A 26415-nucleotide genomic window follows, 5' to 3' on the forward strand; every position below is an offset into this window, starting at 1 on the left:
AGAGCGCCTCTGGAGAATCCTCTGTACAGCAGTTATTCTGTTTTCTGTAATTCATTCTCAGAGGATAATGAATAAAACATAACTGGATGGATTCAAACTTTACATTTTCCTCCACTTTGTTAGGAATAATTTATTTGTGCATCATAAAGTTGCAGGAAAACTGTTTTTGTAAAAATCTTTATTATTCATAATGATGAGTGGCCATGTTTATAGGCTGTCATTTATGGATGAAATCATGCAAATAAATGTAGCTGTAGTTACAACAGCTGATGCCTTTCCAAAGCATTTACGGTTTGAGACATTTTTTTCAACGTCTGACTTAAAATGTAAAGTTTTTTTGATTTCCAGACTTTATTCCTCATCTGAGGGCCTGCATGAAAAATCTGTGAATTGATAAAAACGAGTTGCTCCAACCGTCCAGATTATACTCTGTTTGCTTCATGATCCAAATTAAAAAGGGGAATCTATGTAGAAATATCTATGGAAGGGGAATAGAGCTAAAGAAACAAATTCTCATCTTAACCTCAGAATTTTGACTTTATTTTAATCAAAATAAAAATTCTGACTTTTATCAAAATTCTGACATTTTTCTCAGAATTCTAGTTAGTTGGTTCAAAATCCTGACTTTAAAAATTAAAATTCTGACTTTTTAAAAATTAAAATTCTGACTTTTCAGGATTCTGTCTTTTCTCTGAATTGTGATTTAACTTTTTCTGAGATCACAAGTTGGATTTCTGATAAAAAGGTCAGATTTCTTTTTTTTTTTTTTTTTAGAGTTTTTCCTCTTCTGTAAGTTTCTGCCATTAGTTCATAATGAATTTTATTGATTTTGTGTCCAAATGGAGAAAAACAGAGTGAAAGCTGCATGATTTAAATCATCATTTTGTTTTTATTTTTTACGCTTGTAGTTCCTACCTGCACTGCAAATGGGCCAGTTTGGAAGAGCTGGAGAAAGATCCCAGAATCCACCAGAAGATCAAACGGTTCAGGACCAAACAGGCTCAGATGAAGCACCTGTTCACTGAGGTGAAACTTCCTGACTTTCTGAAGCGATTAATCAATTGTTGAATTTATCGTCAACTCATTTAGTATTCGATTAATCATTAGCGAGACTATACAGACTCAAAAAAGGCTGTATAGAACAACACACTCAGAGCAGAAATTAAGCCAAAAACTGTAGAAAAGATGAAAAGTCTTACTAATCTGTTCTAACCAGAACTCCTCAAGTGGCAGAGTTAGCTCCACTTTGTTCAGATTCTGTAAAATTAATCTCCTCTTTATTTGCAGTTAATAATGAAAAATAATCAACAGAAAATCCCTACAATGTGTTGATGTGAAGTCAAGCAGAAAGGCCTGAGCTTTGATGGTAGAAGTATTGTTTTAAGCTACAAATGATGGTTTATTAAAGGAATACTGTTACTGCATTTATTGTTTAAAATATCATTTTAATTATTAGTTCAACTGCATTTTAAATGAAGTGCCAAATATCAATAATTTTTCCAAATAATCAATTAATCACCAGAATATTTGATCACTGAGTTGATCGTTGGCTGCAGCGACCAAACAGTCGTTCGTCTCCGTTTTTCTCCTTCAGCCCGACGACGACATATTCAACCCAGACTACGTGGAGGTCGACCGCGTCCTGGAAGTGGCCGTTACCACGGATACAGAGACGGGCGAGGTACGTTCCCAGACAGGCAGTTTTATTTCCTGGAGGTTGTTGAGGGCGGCGACGCAGCGTGTGCTTGTGCGCGGCTGCAGGAGGTGACCCACTACCTGGTGAAGTGGTGCAGCCTGTCGTACGAGGAGGCGACCTGGGAGCTGCAGGAGGACCTGGACCCGGAGAAGATCCGGGAGTTCGAGGAGATCCAGAAGCGGCCGGCGGACCTCAGGCACATGGTGAGAGGAACGGAAATTTAAAGGAACGACCTTCAGGTCCTGATGAGTGACGGCGTGAATATTATCAGCACATCCATGTCAGATCTCTGTTGATTCAGGGCCTCAAATACACTTTATTATTTTATCTAGCTTTATTTTACATACATTGTTTGGCTTAAATAACCATCGTTTTACATCAACTGCAGATAATAACTGTACGAACAAAATATAAGTGCAAAAATTAGTACAAAATATATCTATGGAGAAATAAGTCAAAATAAAGAGAGTAAATTGATGAATATAAAAAGATATAAATGAAAAATATTACAATACAGCATAATTATTAAAAGAATTAATAATAAAAACTTCCACCTATAAGAAACATAAATAAAAACTTGTATGGAAAATAAAAACCATTTAATTAATAAATAGTGAATAATTAAAAACCTTCTTGTAATTAATCAACATCAAAAATAAACACAATAAAAAGTTATTTTTAGCATAAAATATGATAAAGAAATAAAAATAAAGAAATAAATAAGCAAATTAAAACTTAATCAGTCTATATAATAATAAAATAAATAAATAAAAACAATAATTAAAATGTCTCTTAACCAACCCATAGAATATGACAAATAGATAAAAATTAATTAATAAATAAGTACAAAAAATAAACTCAAATGTCCTATTAATCAGCCCATGTAATATAATAACTAAAAACTTTCCCTTAATTGGCCAAAAAACGTGATAAACAAATAAAATAGATTAATTAATTAATAAGTGAAAGATAACTAAATGAATTAAAAGATGGTTAGAATAATAGAAAATATTAATACAAAATAAAAATACCAATATGTGATAAATAACTGTTTCTTTACTTGTGTAAATGTGTAAAATTAAAGTTCTTTTAATGTTTTATTTTGTTTATTAATCTTGGAAACATTATTTTACATTTTTCGTCTGGCAGGAACGCCCACCTCCAGATAAATGGCAGAAGCTGGAGCGCTCCAGAGATTACCGGAACGGAAACCAGCTCAGAGAATACCAGTTGGAGGGAATGAACTGGTTGATGTTCAACTGGTACAACCGGTGAGCGCCCAGACCCACTGGGAAGCCATTTCCTGTTTCTGGCCTCTTCCCTCCCGCTCACCTTCTGCTCGTTTTCAGGAAAAACTGCATCCTGGCAGATGAAATGGGTTTGGGGAAGACGATCCAGTCGATCACGTTCCTGTACGAAATCTTCAACATGGGCATCCGCGGGCCGTTCCTCATCATCGCCCCGCTGTCCACCATCACCAACTGGGAGCGGGAGTTTCGCACGTGGACGCACATGAACGTCATCGTGTACCACGGCTCGCAGATCAGCCGCCAGATGATCCTGCAGTACGAGATGTTCTACAGAGACCAGCAGGTAGGAAACCAGGAGGTGAAAGGTCACCTGTGCCTCTGTGGCGTCCAGAAATTCATCCAGCTAAAACTAAAGCCATAAAATGTCACGGGACTTTTCAGTCAGGCAGAAGTTTGAGTCGCACGCAGACGGTTGAGGCTACCGCTAACTAGCTGCTAACTATTGGCTTATTAGCTTCAGTAAGGCTACGAGATTTTTTTGCTACATTAGTAGCCAGTTAGCTATGGTTTTTGCTCCATAGCCAGTTAGCTAGTTTAGCCAGTTTGATAAAATTAGCCAAGTGGCTAAACTAGCAAACTGGCTGGCGAAGACGTTCATCTTCACCATTTTCCTTAAAACGCTGTCATTTCATTTTCAAAAAGTTGACTTTAATACATTACAACCGGATGTCAATGCTGGCAGAAATGATGAAAAACACGACAGGAAGTTTTTTAATGACGTTAACAAAATTCTTCATGTGTGATTTTATTTGCATTTCTTATTTAATGACAATTGTGTTTTTTCAACATTAGCGCAGGACCATCAAAGTTCTGTGCACATTTGTAATGGAATCGCTTCTGATGACAAAACATTTGACTTAAATTTCATTAATGTTGGTCTTTAAAAGTCCTAAATTTGAGCCGTGGCTCCTCTGCTGCAGGGCAACACGATCTCAGGCGGGCTGAAGTTCCACGGCCTGATCACCACCTTCGAGATGATCATGGCCGACTGCCCGGAGCTGAAGAAGCTGCAGTGGCGCTGCGTTGTGATCGACGAGGCCCACCGCCTCAAGAACAGGAACTGCAAGCTGCTGGAGGGACTGAAGCTCATGAACCTGGTCAGCGTCCGCACGCACACGCTCAGTAGCGTCTCCGGCTGCTCCGGCAGTGATGCGAGTTGTGAAACATGTTGTGGTCCGTTTCCTGACAGGAACACAAGGTGCTTCTGACTGGAACGCCGCTGCAGAACTCGGTGGAGGAGCTGTTCAGTCTGCTGAACTTCCTGGAGCCGCAGCAGTTTCCCTCAGAGAGCTCCTTCCTGGAGGAGTTCGGAGACCTGAAGACGGACGAGCAGGTGGGTCCGCACGGTTCCGGGTCGGCACCGAGGACGCCAGGACGACGTTGACGTTTGTGTTTTTATCTCCTCTCTGCTCCTCAACAGGTGAAGAAGCTTCAGTCCATTTTAAAACCAATGATGCTGAGGAGACTGAAGGACGATGTGGAGAAAAATCTGGCGCCTAAAGAGGAAACCATCATCGAGGTTCAGATCTGTCTGCATCCAGAAAAACAAACTGAAATATTAGCACAAACCTAGCATCTAGTGTACCTTAAAACGTCTTAAATTCATGTATCTAACATTAAGACTGTAAAATGTCTTAAATAACTTTAAAAAATGTAATTTGGCTGTAAATTTTTTCATGGAGGACTATTTCATCATTTTTTTTCTGTTGTGCGTCTTCATTACGTTTTATAACTCAAAGCGGTTGAGGCTAACGCTAAGTAGCTGCTAATTCACCCCTCTTAGCTACGTAGCGCTTTTGCAAGATAGAAAGTAAATTTCTGCCAAAGTTCCAAGACATTTTGAGATTGAGCTCAGAAATTTTCAAGACAGAAACAAAAACATTTCTGAGTTTGAAAAGTTGTAAATTTGTGAGAGAAAACTCAGAAATTTTCGGAATAATTTTTTAGAAAAAAAAAAACAATTTCTGAGATCAAAAAAGTCGAAAATGTTAAATTTTTGGAACGTTTCTCAGATTCAAGTCAAAAATGTCCAACTTGTGGGCGTGCCGTGATGGCGTAGGGGAAAGCGCGACCCACGTTTGGAGGCCTTAAGTCCTCGTCGCGGGTTCGACTCCCTGACCCAATGATGTTTGCCGCATGTCTTCCCTCCTTTCTTCCCCCTTTCCTGTCGGCCTACTTTCATATAAGGGACACTAGAGCCACAAAAAACCCCTGGAGGGGTAAAAAAAAAAATCCAACTTGTGAATCTCAGAAATTTCCATGTTTTTTTCCTAGACCATTTCTGAGATTAATCTAAGAAAAAACAAGGAAAATTTTGAGTTAGAAAAGTTGAAAATTGTAAGAAAAAATGAGGAAATTTTGACATTAATCTCAGAAAATTTCTAGGAAACACAGGGAAATCTCTGAGATTCAAAAGTCTAAAATGTTCAACTTGTGAAACTCAGAAATTTTCAAGTTTCTTCAAAGTGTTTTCTCACAAATTTACAACTTTTGGAGCTCAGACATGTTGCTGTTTTTTATACAAATTATTTGACTCTTCAAACTCAGAAATGTTAAAGTTTTTTTTTTCCAAGATAATTTCTGAGTTTAATCTTAGAAAAAACAAAGAAATATCAGCGTTTGAAAAGTTGAAACAAAACATTTGGAGTAAAATCTCAGAAAAACAAGGAAATTTCTGAGTATCAAAAGCCTAAAACTTTATTATGGCTCCACATCCTGATGGGTACATTTTTGTTGCAGTCGTGGGGTTTCTATTGAGGACGGTTTAAGTCTTCTCCTTATTTTGGTCGTTTTCAGAGCTTTTTTTGTGTGTGTCCAGGTGGAGCTGACGAACATCCAGAAGAAATACTACCGGGCCATCCTGGAGAAGAACTTCTCCTTCCTGTCTAAAGGAGCAAACCAACACAATATGCCGAACCTCATTAACACCATGATGGAGCTCCGAAAGTGCTGCAACCACCCGTACCTGATCACAGGTAGCGCCTCGTTTATGGAGCAAGTTTAGTTCAGATCCACAACGTTTTTATTCAAACCGATTCCTTCAGGCGCGGAGGAGAAGATTCTGGAAAGCTTCAAGAAGAGCCACAGCCCGGAGGCGCCCGACTTCCAGCTGCAGGCGATGATCCAGGCGGCCGGGAAGCTGGTTCTGATCGACAAGCTGCTGCCCAAGCTGCTGTCGGGGGGCCACAAGGTGCTGATCTTCTCCCAGATGGTCCGCTGCCTGGACATCCTGGAGGACTACCTCATCCAGAGGCGGTGAGCCGGATCATCACAGGCAGACTCTGATTAACAGGCCTGTCCAAATGAATCGATAAATCACATGATAAATAATTAAACTCAATAGTTTCCATTTCATGATTTATTATTTTTCTCCCTTTCTACTAAATACCGGTTGATAAGACTTCAGTCTGGTGCTTTGGTCTCAACTAGGGCTTTTATTTTGAAGGACAGTTTGCTTACAGACACTTCATAATTCATTTTATTTGTTGTTTTGTTTATTTATTTTAGATATTTAAAATGTCTTCCAGTGTTAAATGTTCACTAGAATTCAAACTTTATTAATATCAAGCCATAACAATTAAATGTCCTAATGAAAAAAATAGAGCTAAATATATGTGGGGAAAAAATTCTTTTTTTTATGTAGTGTTTAGTTTTTATTTATTTATTGTGTATATAAATACATAAATTAAAAATGGAGTAATAAAATAAGTGAAATATGTAAAGTAGCTTAACAAAATAAAATAATAAACAGTAAAATAATATAAATCTTGAAATAAATAAAATTGAAATTGACAAAATAAGTTCTCACAATTTTTATTTTTAGAAACTTTATTTTATGGGGGCATTTACTTACTTGATTTGAGTATTTATTGATTATTGACATTTTATTTTTAATTTTAAAAATGTAATAATTAAGCTACGATAACTTTCACAGTGCAGTGTAGAAAACCACAGGTAATAACAGCCACAGTTTGTGTAAATCTGCTCGGTGCTTCTGGTTCGTTCAGCTACACGTACGAACGCATCGACGGCCGAGTGCGAGGGAACCTGCGGCAGGCGGCCATCGACCGGTTCTGCAAGCCCGACTCGGACCGCTTCGTGTTCCTGCTCTGCACCCGGGCCGGAGGCCTGGGGATCAACCTGACGGCCGCCGACACCTGCATCATCTTCGACTCGGACTGGAACCCGCAGAACGACCTGCAGGTGGGTCAGCGAGCCGGGAGACACAGATCGGCTTGGACTGGACCGGACTGGCTTGGACTGGACTGGGTCAGACTGGACCAGGTCAGACTGGACCGGACCGGACCGGCTGAATCTGGGCAGTCAGAAGCCCTGAGAGAGAAGTTCTGATGTCAACTGCTGCTTTAGTTGCTACTTGTTTTATTTAAGACATGTTTATGTGGCTTATGGAAGACTATTAGTGCCACTGAAAAAAGTCAGAATTTGGACAAATGTCGGAATCTTGAAATTAGTTTAAAAATTTTTTAGATAATTGTCTGAATTTTGAGGGGAAAAAAAGTCAGAATTCTGAGAAAAAGTCAGAATTTTGAAAAAACTTGGAATTTTAAAATTAGTTGAAATTCTGAGAAAAAGTCAGAATTCTGAAGAAAAAAGTTAGTATTTTGAGAAAATTTTGAGAAACAAGCAAGAATACTGAAAAAGTCAGTATTTGGAAAGAGAAAAATATGAATTATGACAATAAAGTGTGAATTTTGAGAAAATAGTCCGAATTTTGAGTTTAGTCAACATTTTGAGAAAAAAATCAGAATTTCATAAATCCCAGTAGGCTGGAGTTTATTTAAATTGGTCCATGCAATTAAACCACATTCTTTTTACATTTCTGCAAAACCAATGTTGATTTGTCTGGGTTTTTTATGTTTTGTTTTCTTTCAGGCTCAGGCTCGATGCCATCGGATCGGACAGAGCAAAGCGGTGAAAGTCTACAGACTGATCACCAGAAACTCGTACGAGAGGGAAATGTTCGACAAGGCCAGCCTGAAGCTGGGTTTGGACAAAGCCGTTCTTCAGGACATCAACCGCAAAGGAAGCCTCAACGGGGTGAGAGTCTGAATTAACAAAAGAACTGGAAGAAAAGCTCAGGGTTCGACGGGTTTGGAAAGTGCTTGATTTCTGTTAAATTGCTTGACATTCAAACTACACAGTTTTGTAATAAAGTGCAATTTAATATTTGTTTGAAAACCTAAATTTGGAAAAAAAATATTTACAGCTGAAACCAGATAATTTTATACAACTAAGAAAAAAATTTTTTCCTCACTAGCTACTTTTCCATTAACCATAAAATCACTTAAATTAGAATTATGATAATAAATTTGTTTAATGGAAACACAATATAAAAAAAAAAAAAAATCTTGTTTCTCCATACATTAGTTTTGCGCTGGGATAAATTTTTTGTCATATTGAAACTAGTGTATTTCACAAAACGCTTTTTTCCTCATCACACAGTTCATGTGATCATCGACCAGCTGCTACTGCTGACGGCGCTTTTTTACAACTTTTTTGTATGTTGTGTTTTAGTATGTGATTTGTAGCAGTAAAACTAGCTGACCAAATGTTCTGGAGTTCCACTTGGGTTGCTAGGTAACGGGGCTTGGCTTGGCTGGCGTTGCTAGGTAACGGCCCAATGGCCATAGAATGGGCTGTTTCTAGAAGCAGGTGAAACCCAAATGTACAAAACCATGTAAAAAGTTAGTTTTACATAAAAGGCTTCCTTTGAATCAGACGAAATGTTTCTTGTTTTAGGTTATTTATAATTAACAACAATTATTTTTATTTTCTGAGTGAAGGAAAAGCTCAGTTTTTTAGAATGTTTTTCGTAACTTTCTCTTTATTCCATATTTCAGCATTTCATTTGAGCAACGAGGTTATTTTAACATGATTTGTTTGGATTGTTTCTATGTGATTAATATTTATTATTCTTAATGGCTCAGTAACTTTTTGATCTGAGTAATTGAAATAAAGGTTGACTTGTATTTCATACATTAACAACAATATTTAAATTGAGGATTTTTAAAATTAAATGAGGGTTTTTTTCTCAGGTGTGTAGGATATGAGAAAGACATTTCAAAGCGTAAAACTTAGTTATATTTTAGTTCAACTTGTCCCTGCTGTTGAATATAAAATACTGTCTCCGTACATTATTTATACTAGTAATAAATGACATCGTATAATATTGAATTGAGACCGTGTTTTAGTTTATTTGATTTATTTTTGTCTCCAAAGTGTGGTGCTGTAACAGCTTGGAAACTTACCTTGAAAATGCTTGAGAAGTTCTTGAATTTCAGTGTTTTGTTTGGTGCTGCAGGTGCAGCAGCTTTCTAAGCTGGAAGTGGAGGATTTGTTGAAGAAGGGAGCGTACGGCGCGCTGATGGACGAAGAAGACGAAGGCTCCAAGTTCTGCGAGGAAGACATCGATCAGATCCTGCAGAGGCGAACGCAGACCATCACCATCCAGTCTGAAGGGAAAGGCTCCACGTTTGCAAAGGTCTGACACTTCAAATGTTTCTGCTAAAATTATTAATTCTGCTTATAAAACTGTTTTAAGATTTTTTTTCGTTTCTTCTTCTTCAGGCCAGCTTTGTGTCGTCCGGCAACAGAACGGACATTTCTTTAGACGATCCAAACTTCTGGCAGAAATGGGCAAAAATCGCTGAGGTGGAAATCGACTCCAGATCAGAGAAGGTATGATATCTCTAAAATGTTTATATCCTGTGTAATGCAAAACAAATTCAGGCAAGTGTCAAAAAAATCCAAATTATTTTATGTTTGATCCTCATTTTCTCTGAAACGCTATCAGCTGCTGCAACACTTAAAACTTCTGGTAGACTCTGCCAAGTGTTAGCTTTGTTTTGCTACCAGCATTATTGAAATAGATTTGGTACTTACTGAAAAAAATGTAATTATTTAAAACACATAATTCAGAAAACCCAGTGGGGCTAAAGTATAATTTAGGAGAGATTAAAGCCACCAGCATTTTAAAACTTCCTGCATCTTCACCTGGATGGAAATATTGGGAATTCAAGGCCCAAGACCGGCTGGATTTCTGCAGTTTGGAAAATTTGAACTGTTTTCCAGCTTTGGAGAAGTTTGGAGAACAGAAGAAAGAGAAAAAAGGTTTTAGTTTTCAGGATTGTATTCACCGTTTGTCTGACTATATGAGAAATATTTGAATCTACTAAGGAGTTTCAGTGAGATCCATCCATCCATTGATACGTCCAACAACCCATCCATCCATTAATACATGTCCGTCCATCAAACAGTAAATTTGCCCTTTTCTTACATCTAACCATTCATACATCCAACAGTACGTCCATCCTTTAGTTCAGCCATTCCTACATTTTTACATCTAACTCTCCTTAAAGGTGATTTATTATTCTTCCTTGAAAAAGAAGGTTTTTGAATTTACTCATTTTCCAGAAATCAGAAACATTAACTTGTTGCCAAAAAAACATCAGTTTTTCTTTTTTTCCTTTAAATGTTCTGCTGTTTTTTAGAAACAGTTGAAACGTAAATGTAAGAACCAAAATATAAAAAATATGAATTTTACTTAATAGTCTCTGTTTTTCCAACACTGTAGTGAGATCTGCCATGAATTTATGGTGAACAATTTTTGTATTTATGCTTTAAAATTGAATCAATAAAAAACAACCATATCCTCTGGAAGTTTTAGTGCGAGAAAGTCTGGACTTTTGAGATGCAAGTCTTGTTCCCAACCCAGATTTCTCCTCTTTTATTCCTCCGGTTCTCTCTGGCCGTCCAGGAGTCCCTGGTGATCGACACGCCGCGCGTCAGGAAACAAACCCGCCACTACAACTCCTTCGAGGACGACGAGCTGATGGAGTTTTCCGAGCTGGACAGCGACTCGGAGGAGCGGCCGTGCCGGACCCGTCGCCTTGGCGAACGCGCCCGGCGGTACCTCCGCGCCGAATGCTTCAGGGTCGAGAAGAATCTCCTGATTTTCGGGTACGACGCCCAAATTCTCCCAATGTTTCCTGCTGACGCTTCAGAGCGTGTGAGATGTGCAGCGCCGTGTTTGTTGTTTATTTGAATCTTGGTTTCCAGTTGGGGTCGGTGGAAGGACATCCTGAACCACGGTCGCTTTAAATGGCACCTGGCGGAGCGAGACATGGAGGTGATCTGTCGGTAAGAAAAACTCTTGGGATCCTTCAAAGTGCTTGAATTTCAATGAGTTTCAAGGTTTGGAAAGAGCTTGGGTTCTTAATAAAGTCCTTGGAAGTGTTTGATATTCAAACAGAACAATTTTGTACTAATGTGTAATCTAATGTTTGATTAAAAGCCTAAATTTAGAAAACATTATTTACAGTTGAAACCAAATATTTTCATACATCTAAGAAAAAGACAGATAATTTTTTCTCACTGTGAGTTAAATCAGAGTAAACTTCTCTTGATTTTGGTCAGTTAGAATTACCAAAATTATTAATATTTGATAAATGACAGAAGATTTGCCAGAACATCGACCAGATGTTACTCCTGAAGGCGACGGCAGGAAGTCGTTGTAGGATGGCGGCGCTTTTTTACAACCGTTTTGTATGTTGTGTTTTAGTGTGTGATTTGTAGCAGTAAAACCAGCTGCCCAAACTTTCTGGAGTTCAACTCGGATTGCTAGGTAACGGACTAAGCTTGGCTGGCGTTGCTAGGTAACGGGCTAAGCTTGGTTGACGTTGCTAGGTAACGGGCTAAGCTTGGCTGGTGTTGCTAGGTAACGGCACAGGCCCATAGAATGTGACTTGGACTGGTTTTACAAGCAGTTGAAACCCAAATGGAAGAAAGAAAAAAAAACACTTAAAATGTGAGTTTTGCATTTAAGGTCTGATTTAATCTGACTAAACTTTTCTTGTTTTAGGTCAGTTAGAATCAACAGTAGTTATTTTTATTTGCTAAATGAAAGAAAATCTCAGTTTTTTGGAAATGTTTTGCAACTTTCTTGATATATTGTGATATATTTAATTTGAGCAGGAAAGTAATTTCCCTTAACACAATTTGTAATGAATATTTATTATTCCTAGTAGCTTAATGATCATTTTATATTCTGTACTTTAAACATAGTTGTTGAAACTGAGGGATGTTTTTTGTTTTGTTTATATTTTAGTTTAACTTGTCCCTGTTGTTGAATGTAGAAAACTGTCGCAAAAAATAATTGCGTTAATAAGTAATAACAAATATGTTTCTTTTTGGTTCATTTGCATTGTTTTTATCTCCACAGTCTGGAAACGTCTGAAAACTTACCTTGTTAATGCTTGAACTTTCCTTGTTTTAAGTGAAAACACTCAGACATAATTTGACTGTTTTATCCTTTAGGGCTCTGCTGGTTTACTGCCTGAAACACTACAAAGGTGACGACAAGATCAAGAGCTTCATCTGGGATCTGATCTCTCCTTCTAAAGACGGACAGGACCAGGCGCTGCTCAACCATTCGGGTTAGATTTCCTCTGCCCACATGCAACGCGCTCTGCTTTATTTTTACCAGTTCAGGTTAATGCGTCTCGTTTGGGTGCGCAGGTCTGTCTGCTCCGGTTCCTCGGGGCAGGAAGGGGAAGAAGCTGAAGAATCAGCTGAACGTTCCCGACGTTAAAAACGCTGACTGGCTGGTCCACTGTAACCCTGAGGTGGTGCTGCAGGACGAGAGCTACAAGAAACACCTCAAACAGCACTGCAACAAGTCAGTATAGGAGCTCAGATTGAGTAACGCTAGAAGGTTTTTCTCTATCTTAGAAAGTTTTAAAGAAACCACGTAGAACATAAGATGGAAGAGCTGCAACCTTTTCTCAGTCCAGCTAAATAAAACTCATTTTGAGCAGCTGGTGTCCTCCTCTCAGTGCACTTTACATGATAAATTAGCTTTAGCTTCAGTTTTCATTTCCAACCTTTGCCACTTGTACTTTGATGCCACAGGGTGCTGCTGAGGGTGAGGATGCTTTACTACCTGAAGGTGGAGGTTCTGGGTGAGGCTGCCAATCAATCTCAGGAGGGGGTACCTGCCAGGTACGTAGCAAACATGGCGGATGTAAAATGAAATCAAGACGAAAGGACTCTGTTAGTCAATAAATGGTCCAGATCCAGACGGTAACAGCTTGATTATTTGTGCATCGACAGTAAGCTGGAGGTGTCGCTACCTGACATCGACTACATTGAGATTCCAGTGACTTGGTGGGACGCAGACGCTGACAAGTCTCTCCTCATAGGAGTCCACAAACACGGTGAGACTCGGAAAGTTGCTGTCATTTCATCACAGTAACACTGAGATTACTGCTGAGGTTTGAAATTCACTCAACTTCTACGTCACAGAGGCTGCTTCAAATCCTTGAAAGAGTTGGATGTTCAACCTGTAACAAAGTGCAATCTAACGTTTGATTTAAAGCCTAAAATTGGAAAACATTATTTAGAGTTGAAACCAGATGTTTCATACTCCTAATAAAAAACTGTAAACATTTTTTTCTCACGGTATGAAGTCAAATCAGACTAAACTTCTCTTGTTTTAGGTCGGTTAGAATTAAGCGGGGCTGGGGTTGCTAGGTAACGGGGCTGGCCTGGCCGGGGTTGCTAGGTAACGGGGCTGGCCTGGCCGGGGTTGCTAGGTAACGGGGCTGGCCTGGCCGGGGTTGCTAGGTAACGGCACAATGCCCATAGAATGCGCGCATAGAATGTAACGTAACAATTGGGAGGTTTTTGAAACGGCTCAGTCTCCAGATACCAAACGGACATTAACCCATTGCCAAAAAAACGCCTGGATTTTTCAGGAGCGCTTTGGCTATTTTTAGAAGCAGTTGAGACCCAAATGGAAGTAAAAAAAAAAGAGCAAATATGGGTTTTGTACAATAAACTCCCCGTGTATCAGACTAAACTTTTCTTGTTTTAAGTCGGTTAGAATCACCAGTTATTTCTATAAGCTAAATGACAGAAAACTTGGCAAGAACATTTTTAGAGACTCTTTTGTTTTGTAACTTTCTTTGTGGTTATTTTACCTCATTTATTTTGATTTTTTCTATGTAATGTAATGCTGACTATTCCTAAAAGCTCAGTGATTTATTGATCGTCTTATATTTTAAGGAGCAGTATTGAAATTTGGAGATATCTTAAAGAAATTATTTTTTTGTTTTCTGACCAGTTTAATTTACTTTGTCCATTCTGTAACATTTAGAATAATGTCACGGAAAAATGATTAATAACTGTAATAAATATTATATAGTAATGAACTGAAGCTGTATTTTTTTGTTCATTTGTATTGTGTGATGCTGGAAATGTTTGAAAACTTTCCTTAAAAATGCTCGATGTGCTCATTTAGTAGTTTTTTGGTCTTTTTTGCTTTAATTTTTTTTTTTTTATATTATTTTTATTAATTTTAGATTCGTTACAATATAAAGAACAAAGAAGAAGCCTGTGCCGCCACACACATACAAACAAACAAACGAACAAACAAAAAAAAAAAATCTACAACAAAATACCCCACAAGCACGAGAAACAGGGTGTCAATCCTCTCCTCCAGTCCACGTCACCCCTCAGCCATCAAGAGCGGAGAAACAAAAGCAGGCAAGAATAAATAGAGCTATAAAACAAAATAATAATAATAAAAAATAAAATAAAATCCTAGGGACCAAGCAGAAAAGACTCAAGGGGACCCCAAAGTGTCAAAAATGTATCTGATTTGTGATTGAGATCATGGTCAGCTTTTCCAAAGGAAGGATAACAGATATCTGTGTGAGCCACATATTTACTGTGGGGGCAGAAGGAGAAGTCCATTGTAATTTTTTGCTTTAATTTAATGAAACGTGAGCAGCATTTTGCTTCCTGCTGTGTGTTTTAACTCTGTTTTTCTGTTCCTGTCCGCTGACAGGATACGAGCGTTACAACGCCATGCGGGCCGATCCCGACCTCTGCTTCCTGGAAAGAGTTGGGATGCCGGACGTCACAGCTCTGTCTGCAGAGCAGGGAGGATCGGAGGCGGCTGCCGAACTGACGGACAGGTGAAAATTAGGATTAATTCACACACAAAAAAAAAGAAGTTTAATTTGCATTTAAAGACATCAGACTTTTCATGTAGACAGGAAAAAGTTGAATAAAGCATTGGAGAAAGGTAAACTAAATTAAGTTTTGTTGACTTGCAGCAGTAGGAGGTAAAGAACTGCTACTAGATGATTCCCTTCTGGACAGAAATTAACTTTTATATCCATTTTTCCCTGTTTTTAAATTACAAGTGGAACTTTTGATGCTTTGCTTGATGAATTTTACTCCACAAAGCAGATCACCTGCCAGATTTTACCTCTCTTCTTTTTTATTATCCTTACACTGCAAAAACACAAAAAAATCTTATCAAGTAATTTTGATCTAGTTCCTAGTGCGAATATCTCTGTACATTTGGAATAAGACCAAACTAGCTCGAAAGTAACTTTTCAGCAAGTTATAGGAACTTGTTAGAGTAAATAGTATGAAAAAGAACTAGTTCCATGCTGTACGCTTAACTTTTACTTGAAGTGTCACTTTTGTCAATGTTCTGGATTCTTTTCCCACTGTGAGTCACTGAATAAAAAAACATTCAGTTCCTTGTTTTGTTAAAGATTTATAAGAAAAGAAACTAATTTGGAAAAAAAGTTTCTTTTGCCTGACTTTGTTACATTCGTTATTTATATGAATTATTGTCATTTTGGCCTTTAAAATACCAACATTTCCATTTAACTTTATATTTTGGTTCATCTGATGATCATCTGACGGCAATTTTTAAATATTAATGATTGTTCTAGTCAGTTACTCAGTACTTAAGTCGCCTTTTTTTTTTTTTTCTCCGAAGAGTTTTTGCGGCGCTAGCGGCTCGTATTTTTTCCACAGTAGGCAGACAGGAAGGAGGGTGAGGAGAGGGGGGAAGACATGCGGCAAAGGTCGCCGGGACCGGGAGTCGAACCCGCGACGTCCGCTTTGAGGACTAAGGCCTCCAAATGTGGGGCGTGCTAACCCGCTGCACCACCACAGCACGCCCCTTAAGTCGCCTTTTTACCAGATACTTTTTATCTTTACTTGAGCAAAACATGGCGTTCAAATCCTTCAAGTCAAGGTCAGATTTGTTTCCGTCTGAAATAAACTCCTGGTTCTTAATGACTCTGATTTGAATCTTTTTACTTTCCTCATAGATTCTCTCAGTTTCAGGTTTAGTTTCTTGCTGAAGACATTTGTTGCAGCGTTTTTCTCTCTCCTGAGATCACAGCAGCGTTTTGATGACGAACGTCCTCTGAACAGCCGCTCTGTTGATAGATCTTTGTTGCTCTTTAGCGTCGTCATCGTTTGTTAACTTATTTCCCCCTTCAATGTCTTTTTATTTACCGTCAGCAGCTGTAAAATGGAGGAGGCGAAGGAGAAGCCGGAAAGCAAAGCGAACGGAGAGGAGGATCAAGACGACAACAGACAGGTAGAGCTCAGGGTTTTTGCTTTTTTCGTTGCACACTTTGGTAGAAATCTGCCTTTTGGGTGCTGTAAAAGTAACAGATTTACAGATGGAACTCATTAAAATGGATTGTTCTGTTTAGGAAAATCTAATTCACAATTTTTTATTGCTTGTTTATGGAGGCTGAGAGAGCTTGAGGTGCTGCAGCTTTAAGAAAACACACACAACCTGTTAAAATACAGGAAAACACCAGAAACTGCATAGGAATCCAAACAGCATCTCTGCGACCTAAAGAGCTGATTTAAAACTGCTTTTTTGCCTGGCAGGAAACCTGTTCCAGCATCGTCACATCAGAGATACCCGACAGCACGGCTCAGGCCGAGGCGGCGGACCAGCAGCAGCAGAAAGACGTTCCAGGTGAAAAACGCTTCCTTTTAGCCAGTAAACCAGAGGATATTTTCACTTAGGCCTCTCACAATTAGCAATAAATCAATTTACCGCATCATAAATGAAAACAAACTCAATAATTTCCATTTGCATGATGTATCGTTTCTCTTTTTCTACCAAAGTCTGGATGATAAACATCTTCAGTCTGGTGTTCTGGTCTCAACTATCCCCTTTTCTGAAGGACAATTTTGTTTAGAGAAACTTCATAATTCATTTTATTTCTTGTTTTGTTTATTTATTTAGGATATTTAAAATGTCTTCCAGTTCATTAGTTAAATGTTCATTAGAATTTAAAGTTTATTGATCTTTGAGAATCTGTTCTTGAATTATTAGGCCATTACTGCAATAGTTTCTGGGACAATTAATTGTTCAGCAACATTTGTTATTGTGACAGGCCTATCTCCACTCCTGACTAAAACTTTTAACTGGTTGAAAAATGGCAACAATTCATATTTTGACCTGTTGGAGCTTAAGAAGAATCTTAAGTAAAGCTTCAAAGTGCCGAAAGAAGAAATGGCAGTGAGACAAATTTATTGCAAACAATCATTAAACTGAAATGTGCTGTTCATCAGATGTTCAAAAGTTTAAGACCTCAGCATTTAAAAGCCTAAAACTTTGCAAAAATGTGGATTCAACGTCATTTTCTGTCCGATATCCAAAAGGTTATGGAACAAAACATTAAAATCGTCACTGGAGTCAACTGCAGAATTTGCTCATTTTTATCCTTCCAGTTGAGTCCTGACTGTTTCTTAAAATAGTTCAAGCGCTTAAGAAAAACAGTCACACAGAAACACAATAAGTTAAAGCCCTTCGGTGTCTGGAAAATCCAGACCTCTGGAAACTGGTCCTGCTGTTCCAGCTGACTAAACCACATTTAGTGGTTTAAACCACATTTAGTGGTTTAGTCAGCTGGTTATAAAACCAGCTGACTAAACCACTAAATCATGTTTAGTGGTTTATTTTAGCTGGTTATTAAACCAGTTGACTAAACCACGTTTAGTGGTTTATACACTGCTCAAAAAAATAAAGGGAACACTTAAACAACACAATATAACTCCAAGTAACTTCTGTGAAATCAAACTGTCCACTTAGGAAGCAACACTGATTGACAATCAATTTCACCTGCTGTTGTGCAAATGGAATAGACAACAGGTGGAAATTATTGGCAATTAGCAAGACACACTCAATAAAGGAGTGGTTCTGCAGTTGGGACCACAGACCACTTCTCAGTACCTATGCTGTCTGGCTGATGTTTTGGTCAGTTTTGAATGTTGGTGGTGCTTTCACACTCGTGGTAGCATGAGACGGACTCCACAACCCACACAAGTGGCTCAGGTAGTGCAGCTCATCCAGGATGGCACATCAATGCGAGCTGTGGCAAGAAGGTTTGCTGTGTCCGTCAGCGTAGTGTCCAGAGGCTGGAGGCGCTACCAGGAGACAGGCCAGTACACCAGGAGACGTGGAGGAGGCCGTAGGAGGGCAACAACCCAGCAGCAGGACCGCTACCTCCGCCTTTGTGCAAGAAGGAACAGGAGGAGCACTGCCAGAGCCCTGCAAAATGACCTCCAGCAGGCCACAAATGTGCATGTGTCTGCACAAACGGTTAGAAACCGACTCCATGAGGATGGTATGAGGGCCCGACGTCCACAGATGGGGGTTGTGCTCACAGCCCAACACCGTGCAGGACGCTTGGCATTTGCCAGAGAACACCAGGATTGGCAAATTCGCCACTGGCGCCTTGTGCTCTTCACAGATGAAAGCAGGTTCACACTGAGCACATGTGACAGACGTGACAGAGTCTGGAGACGCCGTGGAGAGCGGTCTGCTGCCTGCAACATCCTTCAGCATGACCGGTTTGGCAGTGGGTCAGTAATGGTGTGTGGTGGCATTTCTTTGGAGGGCCGCACAGCCCTCCATGTGCTCACCAGAGGTAGCCTGACTGCCATTAGGTACCAAGATGAGATCCTCAGACCCCTTGTGAGACCATATGCTGGTGCGGTTGGCCCTGGGTTCCTCCTAATGCAGGACAATGCTAGACCTCATGTGGCTGGAGTGTGTCAGCAGTTCCTGCAAGATGAAGGCATTGAAGCTATGGACTGGCCAGCCCGTTCCCCAGACCTGAATCCGATTGAGCACATCTGGGACATCATGTCTCGCTCCATCCACCAACGTCACGTTGCACCACAGACTGTCCAGGAGTTGGCGGATGCTTTAGTCCAGGTCTGGGAGGAGATCCCTCAGGAGACCATCCGCCACCTCATCAGGAGCATGCCCAGGCGTTGTAGGGAGGTCATACAGGCACGTGGAGGCCACACACAATACTGAGCCTCATTTTGACTTGTTTTAAGGACATTACATTAGAGTTGGATCAGCGTGTAGTGTTATTTCACTTTAATTTTGTGTGTGGCTCCAAATCCAGGCCTCCATTGGTTAATAAATTTGATTTCCATTGATGATTTTTGTGTGATTTTGTTGTCAGCACATTCAACTTTGTACAGAACAAAGTATTCAATGAGAATATTTCTTTCATTCAGATCTAGGATGTGTTATTTGAGTGTTCCCTTTATTTTTTTGAGCAGTGTATTAGCTGGTTATTAAACCAGCTGACTAAACCACGTTTAGTCAGCTGGTTTTATTGCTGTATGTGCTGTACAACGGCTGCTGGAAAATACAAGGGTTTTGTGGTTGACTTACCATCCAGAAATAAATAAAATTACCCTAAAAAAAAAGACCTTAAAACAAACTCCTTTATTTTGTTGAAAAGTTGCTTGTAATTTAGTTTTGTCTTATTTCGAGTGAACTAAGATGTTTGCTCTAGAAACTAGACCAGAAAAACTTGGTAATATTTTCTACTTTTGCATTTTGAAGCTCTACTAAAGTTCAGTGAAACATCTGAATTCTTCTTCAAACCATTTTCCCTCCACAGATTCTCAGACGCCAGCCGACCCGTGCAACCAAGATGGACCCCTGGTTACCACGACGACAACGGGCACCGGGTCGGGCGTGGCGTCTCTTCACGTCGTCCAGGCGCGGCCGCTGTGGCCCGCCGGCCCGGCCCTGACGGCCCGGTTCCGCCGCCTGATCACGGCCTACCAGCGCTTCACGCTGCGCAGGGAGCCTCTGCTGCGGCACGACTTCCTGCTGCACGACGGCCTGGTCGGCATGGCGATGGGGGGTGCGGGGTCGGCTCACGGTCACCACGGTGGCGGGCCGCTGGCCTGGCAGATGGGCGAGGAGCTGAGGAGGTGCTCGGTGGTTTCCACGGAGACGGATCCGTTGTTCCTGGAGTGGCAGAGGAGGTGACGCCGCTGCAGATTGTGGTTTTATCGGGTTTTCCCCGCCATCAGGGATTCATCCCCCTGGTTCCGTTCCAGGTGGACCCGCCGGGAGCAGGCGGACTTTTACCGCACCGTTTCGTCCTTCGGCGTCGTCTACGATCCGGAGAGGAAGGTGTTCGACTGGTCCCAGTTCAGAGCGCTGGCCCGGCTGGAGAGGAAGACGGACGAGAGCCTGGAGCGATACTTCAACTCGTTCGTCAACATGTGCAGGACGGCCTGCAAGCTTCCGCCGAAGAAGGAAGAAGGTACCGAGGCTCAAAATGGCCGCCGGGAAATGCAATCTTTTTGCTCTGCCAACTTTGGTGGAATTTTCTGAATTTCTCTGGGAGCAGGGCGTAGTCACGCTTTGAAATGCAGATTTCCAATGAATCTTCATTTTTCTGTGTACTTATCCTCTTATTTTCAGGAATAAATGCAGAACTTTTGCTAAACAAGACGTTTAATATTGATAATCTCCACTTTGTTTCCTCAGGGTTGGAAGATCCGGGCGTTCTCGTGGAGCCGCTGACCGAAGAGCGCGCCGCCAGGACGCTGTATCGCATCGAGCTGCTGAGGAAGATCCGAGAGCAGGTCGGGTCTCTGCAGAAACTGTTTGCTTTTCTGGACCTCCGTAGTTGAAGCGGTTCTCTGTTTATGTCCAGAGATGTTTGTCCCTTCTGGGCCTCCGTAGTTGAAGCAGTTCTGTAAAGCTTAGTGTTGACCTGCAGGTTCTGCGCCACCCGCTCCTGTTGGCCCGCCTCCAGCTGTGCCGGCCGTCCCTCTACCTCCCCGTCTGGTGGGAGAGCGGGAAGCACGACCGGGACCTGCTGGTCGGCGCGGCCCGCCACGGCCTCAGCCGCACCGACTTTTACATCCTCAACGACCCGCAGCTCAGCTTCCTGGAGGCTCACAGGAACTACGTCAGGCGGCACCCCGCTCATCTTCATCCCCACAGCCATCATCACCCTCACCACCCTGGGATGGCGGCGTCTTCGTCCCAGCTGCCTCACTGCTGCCTGTACGAGTCGGGGCTCGGCCATCACTCCCCTCAGCCTCCGGAGTATCCGCACCAGGCCTCCAACCACCACCAGCACCACCAGCAGCCGCCGCCCACGCCCTCGCCCTCCTCTTCCTCATCCTCCTCCTCTCACCCCCACCTTCAGCCTCCGCCGCTGGACGCCGGGGACTCCGGCTCGCCCAGCCTGGGCTTGGTACCGGGGTCGCGGGTGGACTTCCTGGACTGCGCTCCGTTGGATGAGACGCTGGAGCTGGGGGCGCTGCACGGAGGGAAGGTCTGCAAGGACGCGCTCAACGGGTTCCCCTTCAACTCCGCCACCGGGGGTCAGAGCATGCTCAACTCGTACGGAGTGGGCGGAGCCGACCTGGACGCCAACCTGAGGAGTGACGTCCTGGTTGGTGAGCAGGGCTCGTCGGAGGAAACGGGGCTGCTGGCGCCGTCGGTGGAGCTGGATCAGCTACAGGTACGCAGCGTCTCAGACCGGTCAGAGAACAGGTAACATGTAATTAAAATCTTTAAATGTTACATCAATCAAGTCTATTTGTGTAGCACAAGGCAGTTCAGAGTACTTTACACCGACCTTACTTTAGAGAAATAAGAAGAGAGAGAGGGAGAACGGGCCCAGCGGGAATGTCCCGATCCTCCTGCGGAGCCACTCCAGGCCACCTCATGTTACACTTTATCTGTTGTTTTTGAAAGATTAAATCAGATTTAAAATATAGCAAAATAGATTTTTTTCCTCAGAATGCTTCCGTTTCAGGTTGAACAGCATTAGATATAAAACTTAGATCAACAGAAAAAAGTCACCACTTGAAGCTGGTTTGGTTTTTGGATTCCCAGTTTTCTGACAGTAAGTTCAAACTTTTCAGTAATTATGGCTAAAAAAGGAGGATTTACTTAAGAAAACATGTAATTTTGAGGTGTTAACTAGTTCTTAAGGTATGTCCTTTTCCAAAGCACATTTTCATCTTTTTAGTGTTTTGTTAGCTCCTTTCACTGCATTTCTTAAATCTCCTTTCTTGGTATTTTCTGAATCTGTCTGGTTTCCTGCAGGCTCCCTGGGACAGCGCGGATCACACCAGTCCAGCTGAGCACATGTTCAACGAGTCTGACCCCATCCTCGGCCCCGCCGCCCTGGAGACGGGCTTCCTGGAGGAGGAGGACGAGGAGGCTCAGGGGGGAGACAGAGGAGGAGAGGAAGGAAGGACTCTGGAGGAGTGTTTAGGCCTCCCACCTTCATCCACTCCGTCTCACCCTTCGACGGGGGATTCAGTGGAGCCGCTTTCGTCAAGCTACATGCTCTTTAAGGTGGAACTATGAGAACCTTAACATGTAGATGTGATGTTTAGTTTGGTGTGTTTAAATTAGCTAATCTACCGCCGCAGTGTTGGCTTAGCTACTAGCAGCCATAGCTAATTTACCACATTGATCACTTTTTAATAATCGCAAAATAAACATGACGCCTGAAAACATAAAAACGGTAACGGACTGAATGTTCTGTTCTTGGTGTGAATGTTTTTTGGTGTTGAATCCTGAGACAGGAGGTGCCGCTGTTGTCAGTTGATATGGCAACAAGTCTGCGTGTAGCGTAGCTGACACAAAGAATGAGAAAAAGTGGTTGTTTTTTAACAATTTTTTCCCTTTTTATGGCACACTTTACTAAACTGATAATACCTACATCTCCAGGTTTCATTTAGTAAACTGTTCTAGCGCAGCTATCAGCACGGCATGTAAAAGAATCGTCTTTTCGCCTGCCAGCGTTGTGCGCATGCGCTAAATTTCTGGATGTAAACAATAAGTGTCTGTAGCGGCTGACAGACGCCGTCCTATCCAGTCATATACGCCAGTGGTTCTCACCATTTTAACCGACTCGTCGCTGTGTCATTAACAAAGTGTAGGTTGGTGCCAATTATTGCTCAGAAAAGATGAAGATGATCAGAATAAACCTGCAGTAATCCAGACTCCTCTGTGTTCAATCCTTCAGGACATCGGAGTGAACGAAGAGGCCAGTCCGGATCAAACGGACCTGTCGGCCAGTCCGCCGCTCCCCTACGTCCCGCCTCCGCCCCTCTCTTTACCCGACATCACCGCCCACGAGCCGCAGGATGGACTCGGCCACTCCAACGTCTCCGAGAGCTTGATCCACCCAGCGGAGGAAGGAGACGACCAGGAAGGAGGCGCTGGGTTTGAATTCGAAGACAAAGATGAAGAGGAAGCAGAAAAGGAAGGTACGTCAAATTTTATTAAGACAGTTTAGACTTCAAGGAAATCTCCTTTTAATTCCACATTTCAGAAATTAATAAAAGTGTGGACAGTAGCGACCGTCTTAGGAAAACTAGTGAAACAGTTATTGGGACCTGACACGATAACAAATGTTATTGGACAATATATTTTCCTGGAAGTTATGATATTGTTGCTTTGAGACATTTTTGACTAATGTAATGGTAATGGCATAAAAATGCAAGAACACATTCTCAAAGATGAATAAACTTTAAATTCACACTGGAACAAGAAGACATTCTTAATATCCAAAATAAATAAACAAAACAAGAGAAACAAATAAAATGAGTCAGGAAGTCTCTGTAAACAAAACCCTCAAAAAAAGGGCTAGTTCAGAATAAAAGACCAAACTGCAAACTTTTATCATTCAGATTTTGGTAGAAAACGAGAGAAAAGATAAATTATACAAATGGAAGTTATTGAGCTTGTTTTAATTTAACTAATTGATTTATTAGTGTTTTTGTTGTTTCTGATGAAAGGTGCGGACCGTGGCGTCAGCGTCCTGGACGTTCCCCAGATGGAGGACGGAGAACGGGAGCCGGATAAGACGGAGGAGATCCTGCAGCGACTTTCTCCGGACCTCCAGGACGATAACGAGGATTTGTCCCGGGAGGTGCAGCCATACCTGGGGAAGCTGGAGCAGGACGGCAGCTTGGCGTGTCCGGCGTCCATCGAGGCGCCGCCAGAAGACGTGGACGGCCTGATCCTGTATCAGACCGAAGAGGAACGCTCGATGGACAGTTCTCTTGACGCCGAGGCGTTTATCCGGAACGAAACCGGAGAGTTTTTGGAAATGAAGGAGAGCTGTGAAAGTTCTGGTGGCGGTTTTGGCGCGGATCAGGTTAACGAGATCTCCGAGGGTCGGCTGGACTGCGTCTCTCTGGGCGACGCTGCGGAGGAACCGATGGAGGATAAACCCGGTCTGATGGCGATGGCCGGGTCAGAGTTAGCAGAACCCAGAGAGCGTACCGTCTCAATAGATCCCGACCTGAACCGGGGCGAAACTTCGTCTTTCTCTCTGGATCGGGAAAATCTCCTGGATCAAAATGAAATCAAGGCTAATTTGACTCTAAACGACGTCGACGCGAAGTCATCGGATCTTAAATTCTCCATCGATGAAGAGAAGAAGCCACTGCGGTTCGTGGTTCCGAAAACCGAGGCAGCAGAGGACGTCTGCCCAGACAGCTCCGACATCAAGCATTCCCGTTTCCTCTCCTTCCCCATGAAGTCCGAGGACACCAAAGCCGAGCAACTGGAGTTTCCTTTGCGTTCGCCGTTGCTCGACGTCAAACCCGAAGACCTCAGCCTCTCCATGAAGTCCGAGAGCTTCGACGTCAAACCCGAAGTCCTGCAGTTTGTCGCTTTCTCGGACGGCGGCAACATAAAACCGGAAGTGAAGCCGGCCGACCTGCGGTTCGCCGTCTATCCGGACGGCGCGAGGTTCAAGGCGGAGATCAAACCAGAAGCTCTGAGGTTGGCCGGATTTCCGGAGACGTCCGTCGTCAAGCCCGAAAGCAAACCTGATGCTCTGGAGTTCGCGGCATTCCCGAACAGCTCTGGGATCAAAGCCGAGGTGAAGCCGGAGGTTCTGGAGTTCACAACCTTGCCTGAGGTAAAGATGGAGATGAAGCGGGAGACGCTGGAGGCGGACAGCACGGTCCTGACGCCGAAGCTGGAGCAGGGAGAAGCAGCGGCGGAGAGTCCGCTGAAAGGCCAGGTGAAGGAGGAGAGGCCGAGCTCCCCAGGTACGAACGCAACCCCTTCCATTTCACCTTTCACCTTTCAATCAGATTAAATCAATCTGACTGAATTAATCTGATTGAACCTTCTGATTAATTCAGCATTACTGGGTTGAATTTGAATATTAGGAATATATATTTTTTTAAATCTGACTTTTATTCTCAGAATTATGACTTTTGATGTCAGATTAAAATCATAAGCCTGAGATTAAAACTGAAATTCTGAGAAAAAGTCAGAATTTTTATTAAAAAAAACCAAAATTATATACTGTAATGATTTATGATTAACTTAGTTTAATCTGATGTGTAGGACAGACATAAATTTAATCCTTTATCTTCTACCTTTACCTTTTCAGTCAAATTGTTTAAATTGTTGCAGTTTTTTTAAACTATAAATAAATTATTTAATGACTGAATAAATAAAATTAATAAATGAAACCATGAAATCAACAAAACAGTTTCATCGTCAGCTCACGTTGCTCGCCGTGAATCGTTTTTCTGCTGTCTCCGCAGTTCCTGTGGTGGAAGGATATCCCGGCAGTCCGAGGTTTGCAGCTCCGGCTTCCATGTATGAGATTCCCGAAGGCCTGCATGAGAGCCGGGAGCCGACCATCGCTCAGCTGCTGCAGGAGAAAGCGCTCTTCTCCTTCTCTGAGTGGCCAAAGGTTCGCTCAGCCCTTCCTCAGCCTGATAGGGATGCAAGCTGGGCGGCCATTTTCTTTTAAACCCTGTTTTCCCTTCTATCAAGACGTAGGGATGTGATACCGATTCCAGTATCGATTAGGTTCCTTATCCTTTCTCATATGGATTTTCATCGAGTTAGGAAATAAACTCTAACAGTTTTTGTGCAGACAAAAACTGTTAGAGTTTATGAAAGATCCTTCCTTTACAGGAAGGATCTTTCAAGACTTAAGATTTCAGATGTTATTTATTTTTGTCTGTTATTTTACTCCTCCTTACAACGGCTCATTAGGGCCACTGCAGACAGAAAGAAGGACTACATTTCTGCTGAAAATCTCAGAAAATTTGAGATGAATCTCAGAAATTTTCTAGAAAAAACCTGGAAATATGTGTTTGAAAGTTTAATCGGAAATTTTCTAAAAATCCCCTGAAATTTTGAGATTAATCTCAGAAATTTTCTATGTAAAAAATGAAAATGTCTGAGTTTCAAAAGTTGAAAATCTGCAAGAATAAATTTTG

At 41.8% G+C, this 26415-nt stretch overlaps 1 protein-coding gene across 6 annotated transcripts in view; it reads left to right on the plus strand.

Annotated features, from left to right (window-relative positions):
• chd6 (chromodomain helicase DNA binding protein 6) overlaps positions 1 to 26415 on the plus strand; it is a 65740-nt gene that overhangs the window by 31640 nt on the left and 7685 nt on the right. For 5 of the 6 annotated variants that reach the window (XM_032549222.1, XM_032549228.1, XM_032549227.1 and 2 more), the window contains exons 9-39: positions 909 to 1026; positions 1595 to 1681; positions 1762 to 1899; positions 2846 to 2967; positions 3046 to 3289; positions 3927 to 4103; positions 4196 to 4339; positions 4427 to 4525; positions 5825 to 5981; positions 6051 to 6261; positions 7014 to 7209; positions 7900 to 8064; positions 9329 to 9508; positions 9595 to 9705; positions 10784 to 10986; positions 11086 to 11166; positions 12343 to 12461; positions 12544 to 12703; positions 12937 to 13026; positions 13138 to 13241; positions 14876 to 15005; positions 16360 to 16438; positions 16741 to 16831; positions 19788 to 20160; positions 20236 to 20444; positions 20672 to 20769; positions 20907 to 21659; positions 22250 to 22504; positions 23181 to 23424; positions 23956 to 25221; positions 25729 to 25880. In XM_032549222.1, coding sequence (XP_032405113.1) covers positions 909 to 1026; positions 1595 to 1681; positions 1762 to 1899; positions 2846 to 2967; positions 3046 to 3289; positions 3927 to 4103; positions 4196 to 4339; positions 4427 to 4525; positions 5825 to 5981; positions 6051 to 6261; positions 7014 to 7209; positions 7900 to 8064; positions 9329 to 9508; positions 9595 to 9705; positions 10784 to 10986; positions 11086 to 11166; positions 12343 to 12461; positions 12544 to 12703; positions 12937 to 13026; positions 13138 to 13241; positions 14876 to 15005; positions 16360 to 16438; positions 16741 to 16831; positions 19788 to 20160; positions 20236 to 20444; positions 20672 to 20769; positions 20907 to 21659; positions 22250 to 22504; positions 23181 to 23424; positions 23956 to 25221; positions 25729 to 25880 — 6556 coding nt within the window. The remainder of the gene's footprint in view (positions 1 to 908; positions 1027 to 1594; positions 1682 to 1761; positions 1900 to 2845; positions 2968 to 3045; positions 3290 to 3926; positions 4104 to 4195; positions 4340 to 4426; positions 4526 to 5824; positions 5982 to 6050; positions 6262 to 7013; positions 7210 to 7899; positions 8065 to 9328; positions 9509 to 9594; positions 9706 to 10783; positions 10987 to 11085; positions 11167 to 12342; positions 12462 to 12543; positions 12704 to 12936; positions 13027 to 13137; positions 13242 to 14875; positions 15006 to 16359; positions 16439 to 16740; positions 16832 to 19787; positions 20161 to 20235; positions 20445 to 20671; positions 20770 to 20906; positions 21660 to 22249; positions 22505 to 23180; positions 23425 to 23955; positions 25222 to 25728; positions 25881 to 26415) is intronic. The other variant, XM_032549226.1, reaches the window with a different exon arrangement.

Source organism: Xiphophorus hellerii, chromosome 20 (assembly GCF_003331165.1).
Source record: "Xiphophorus hellerii strain 12219 chromosome 20, Xiphophorus_hellerii-4.1, whole genome shotgun sequence".
Taxonomy (NCBI): Eukaryota; Metazoa; Chordata; class Actinopteri; order Cyprinodontiformes; family Poeciliidae; genus Xiphophorus; species Xiphophorus hellerii.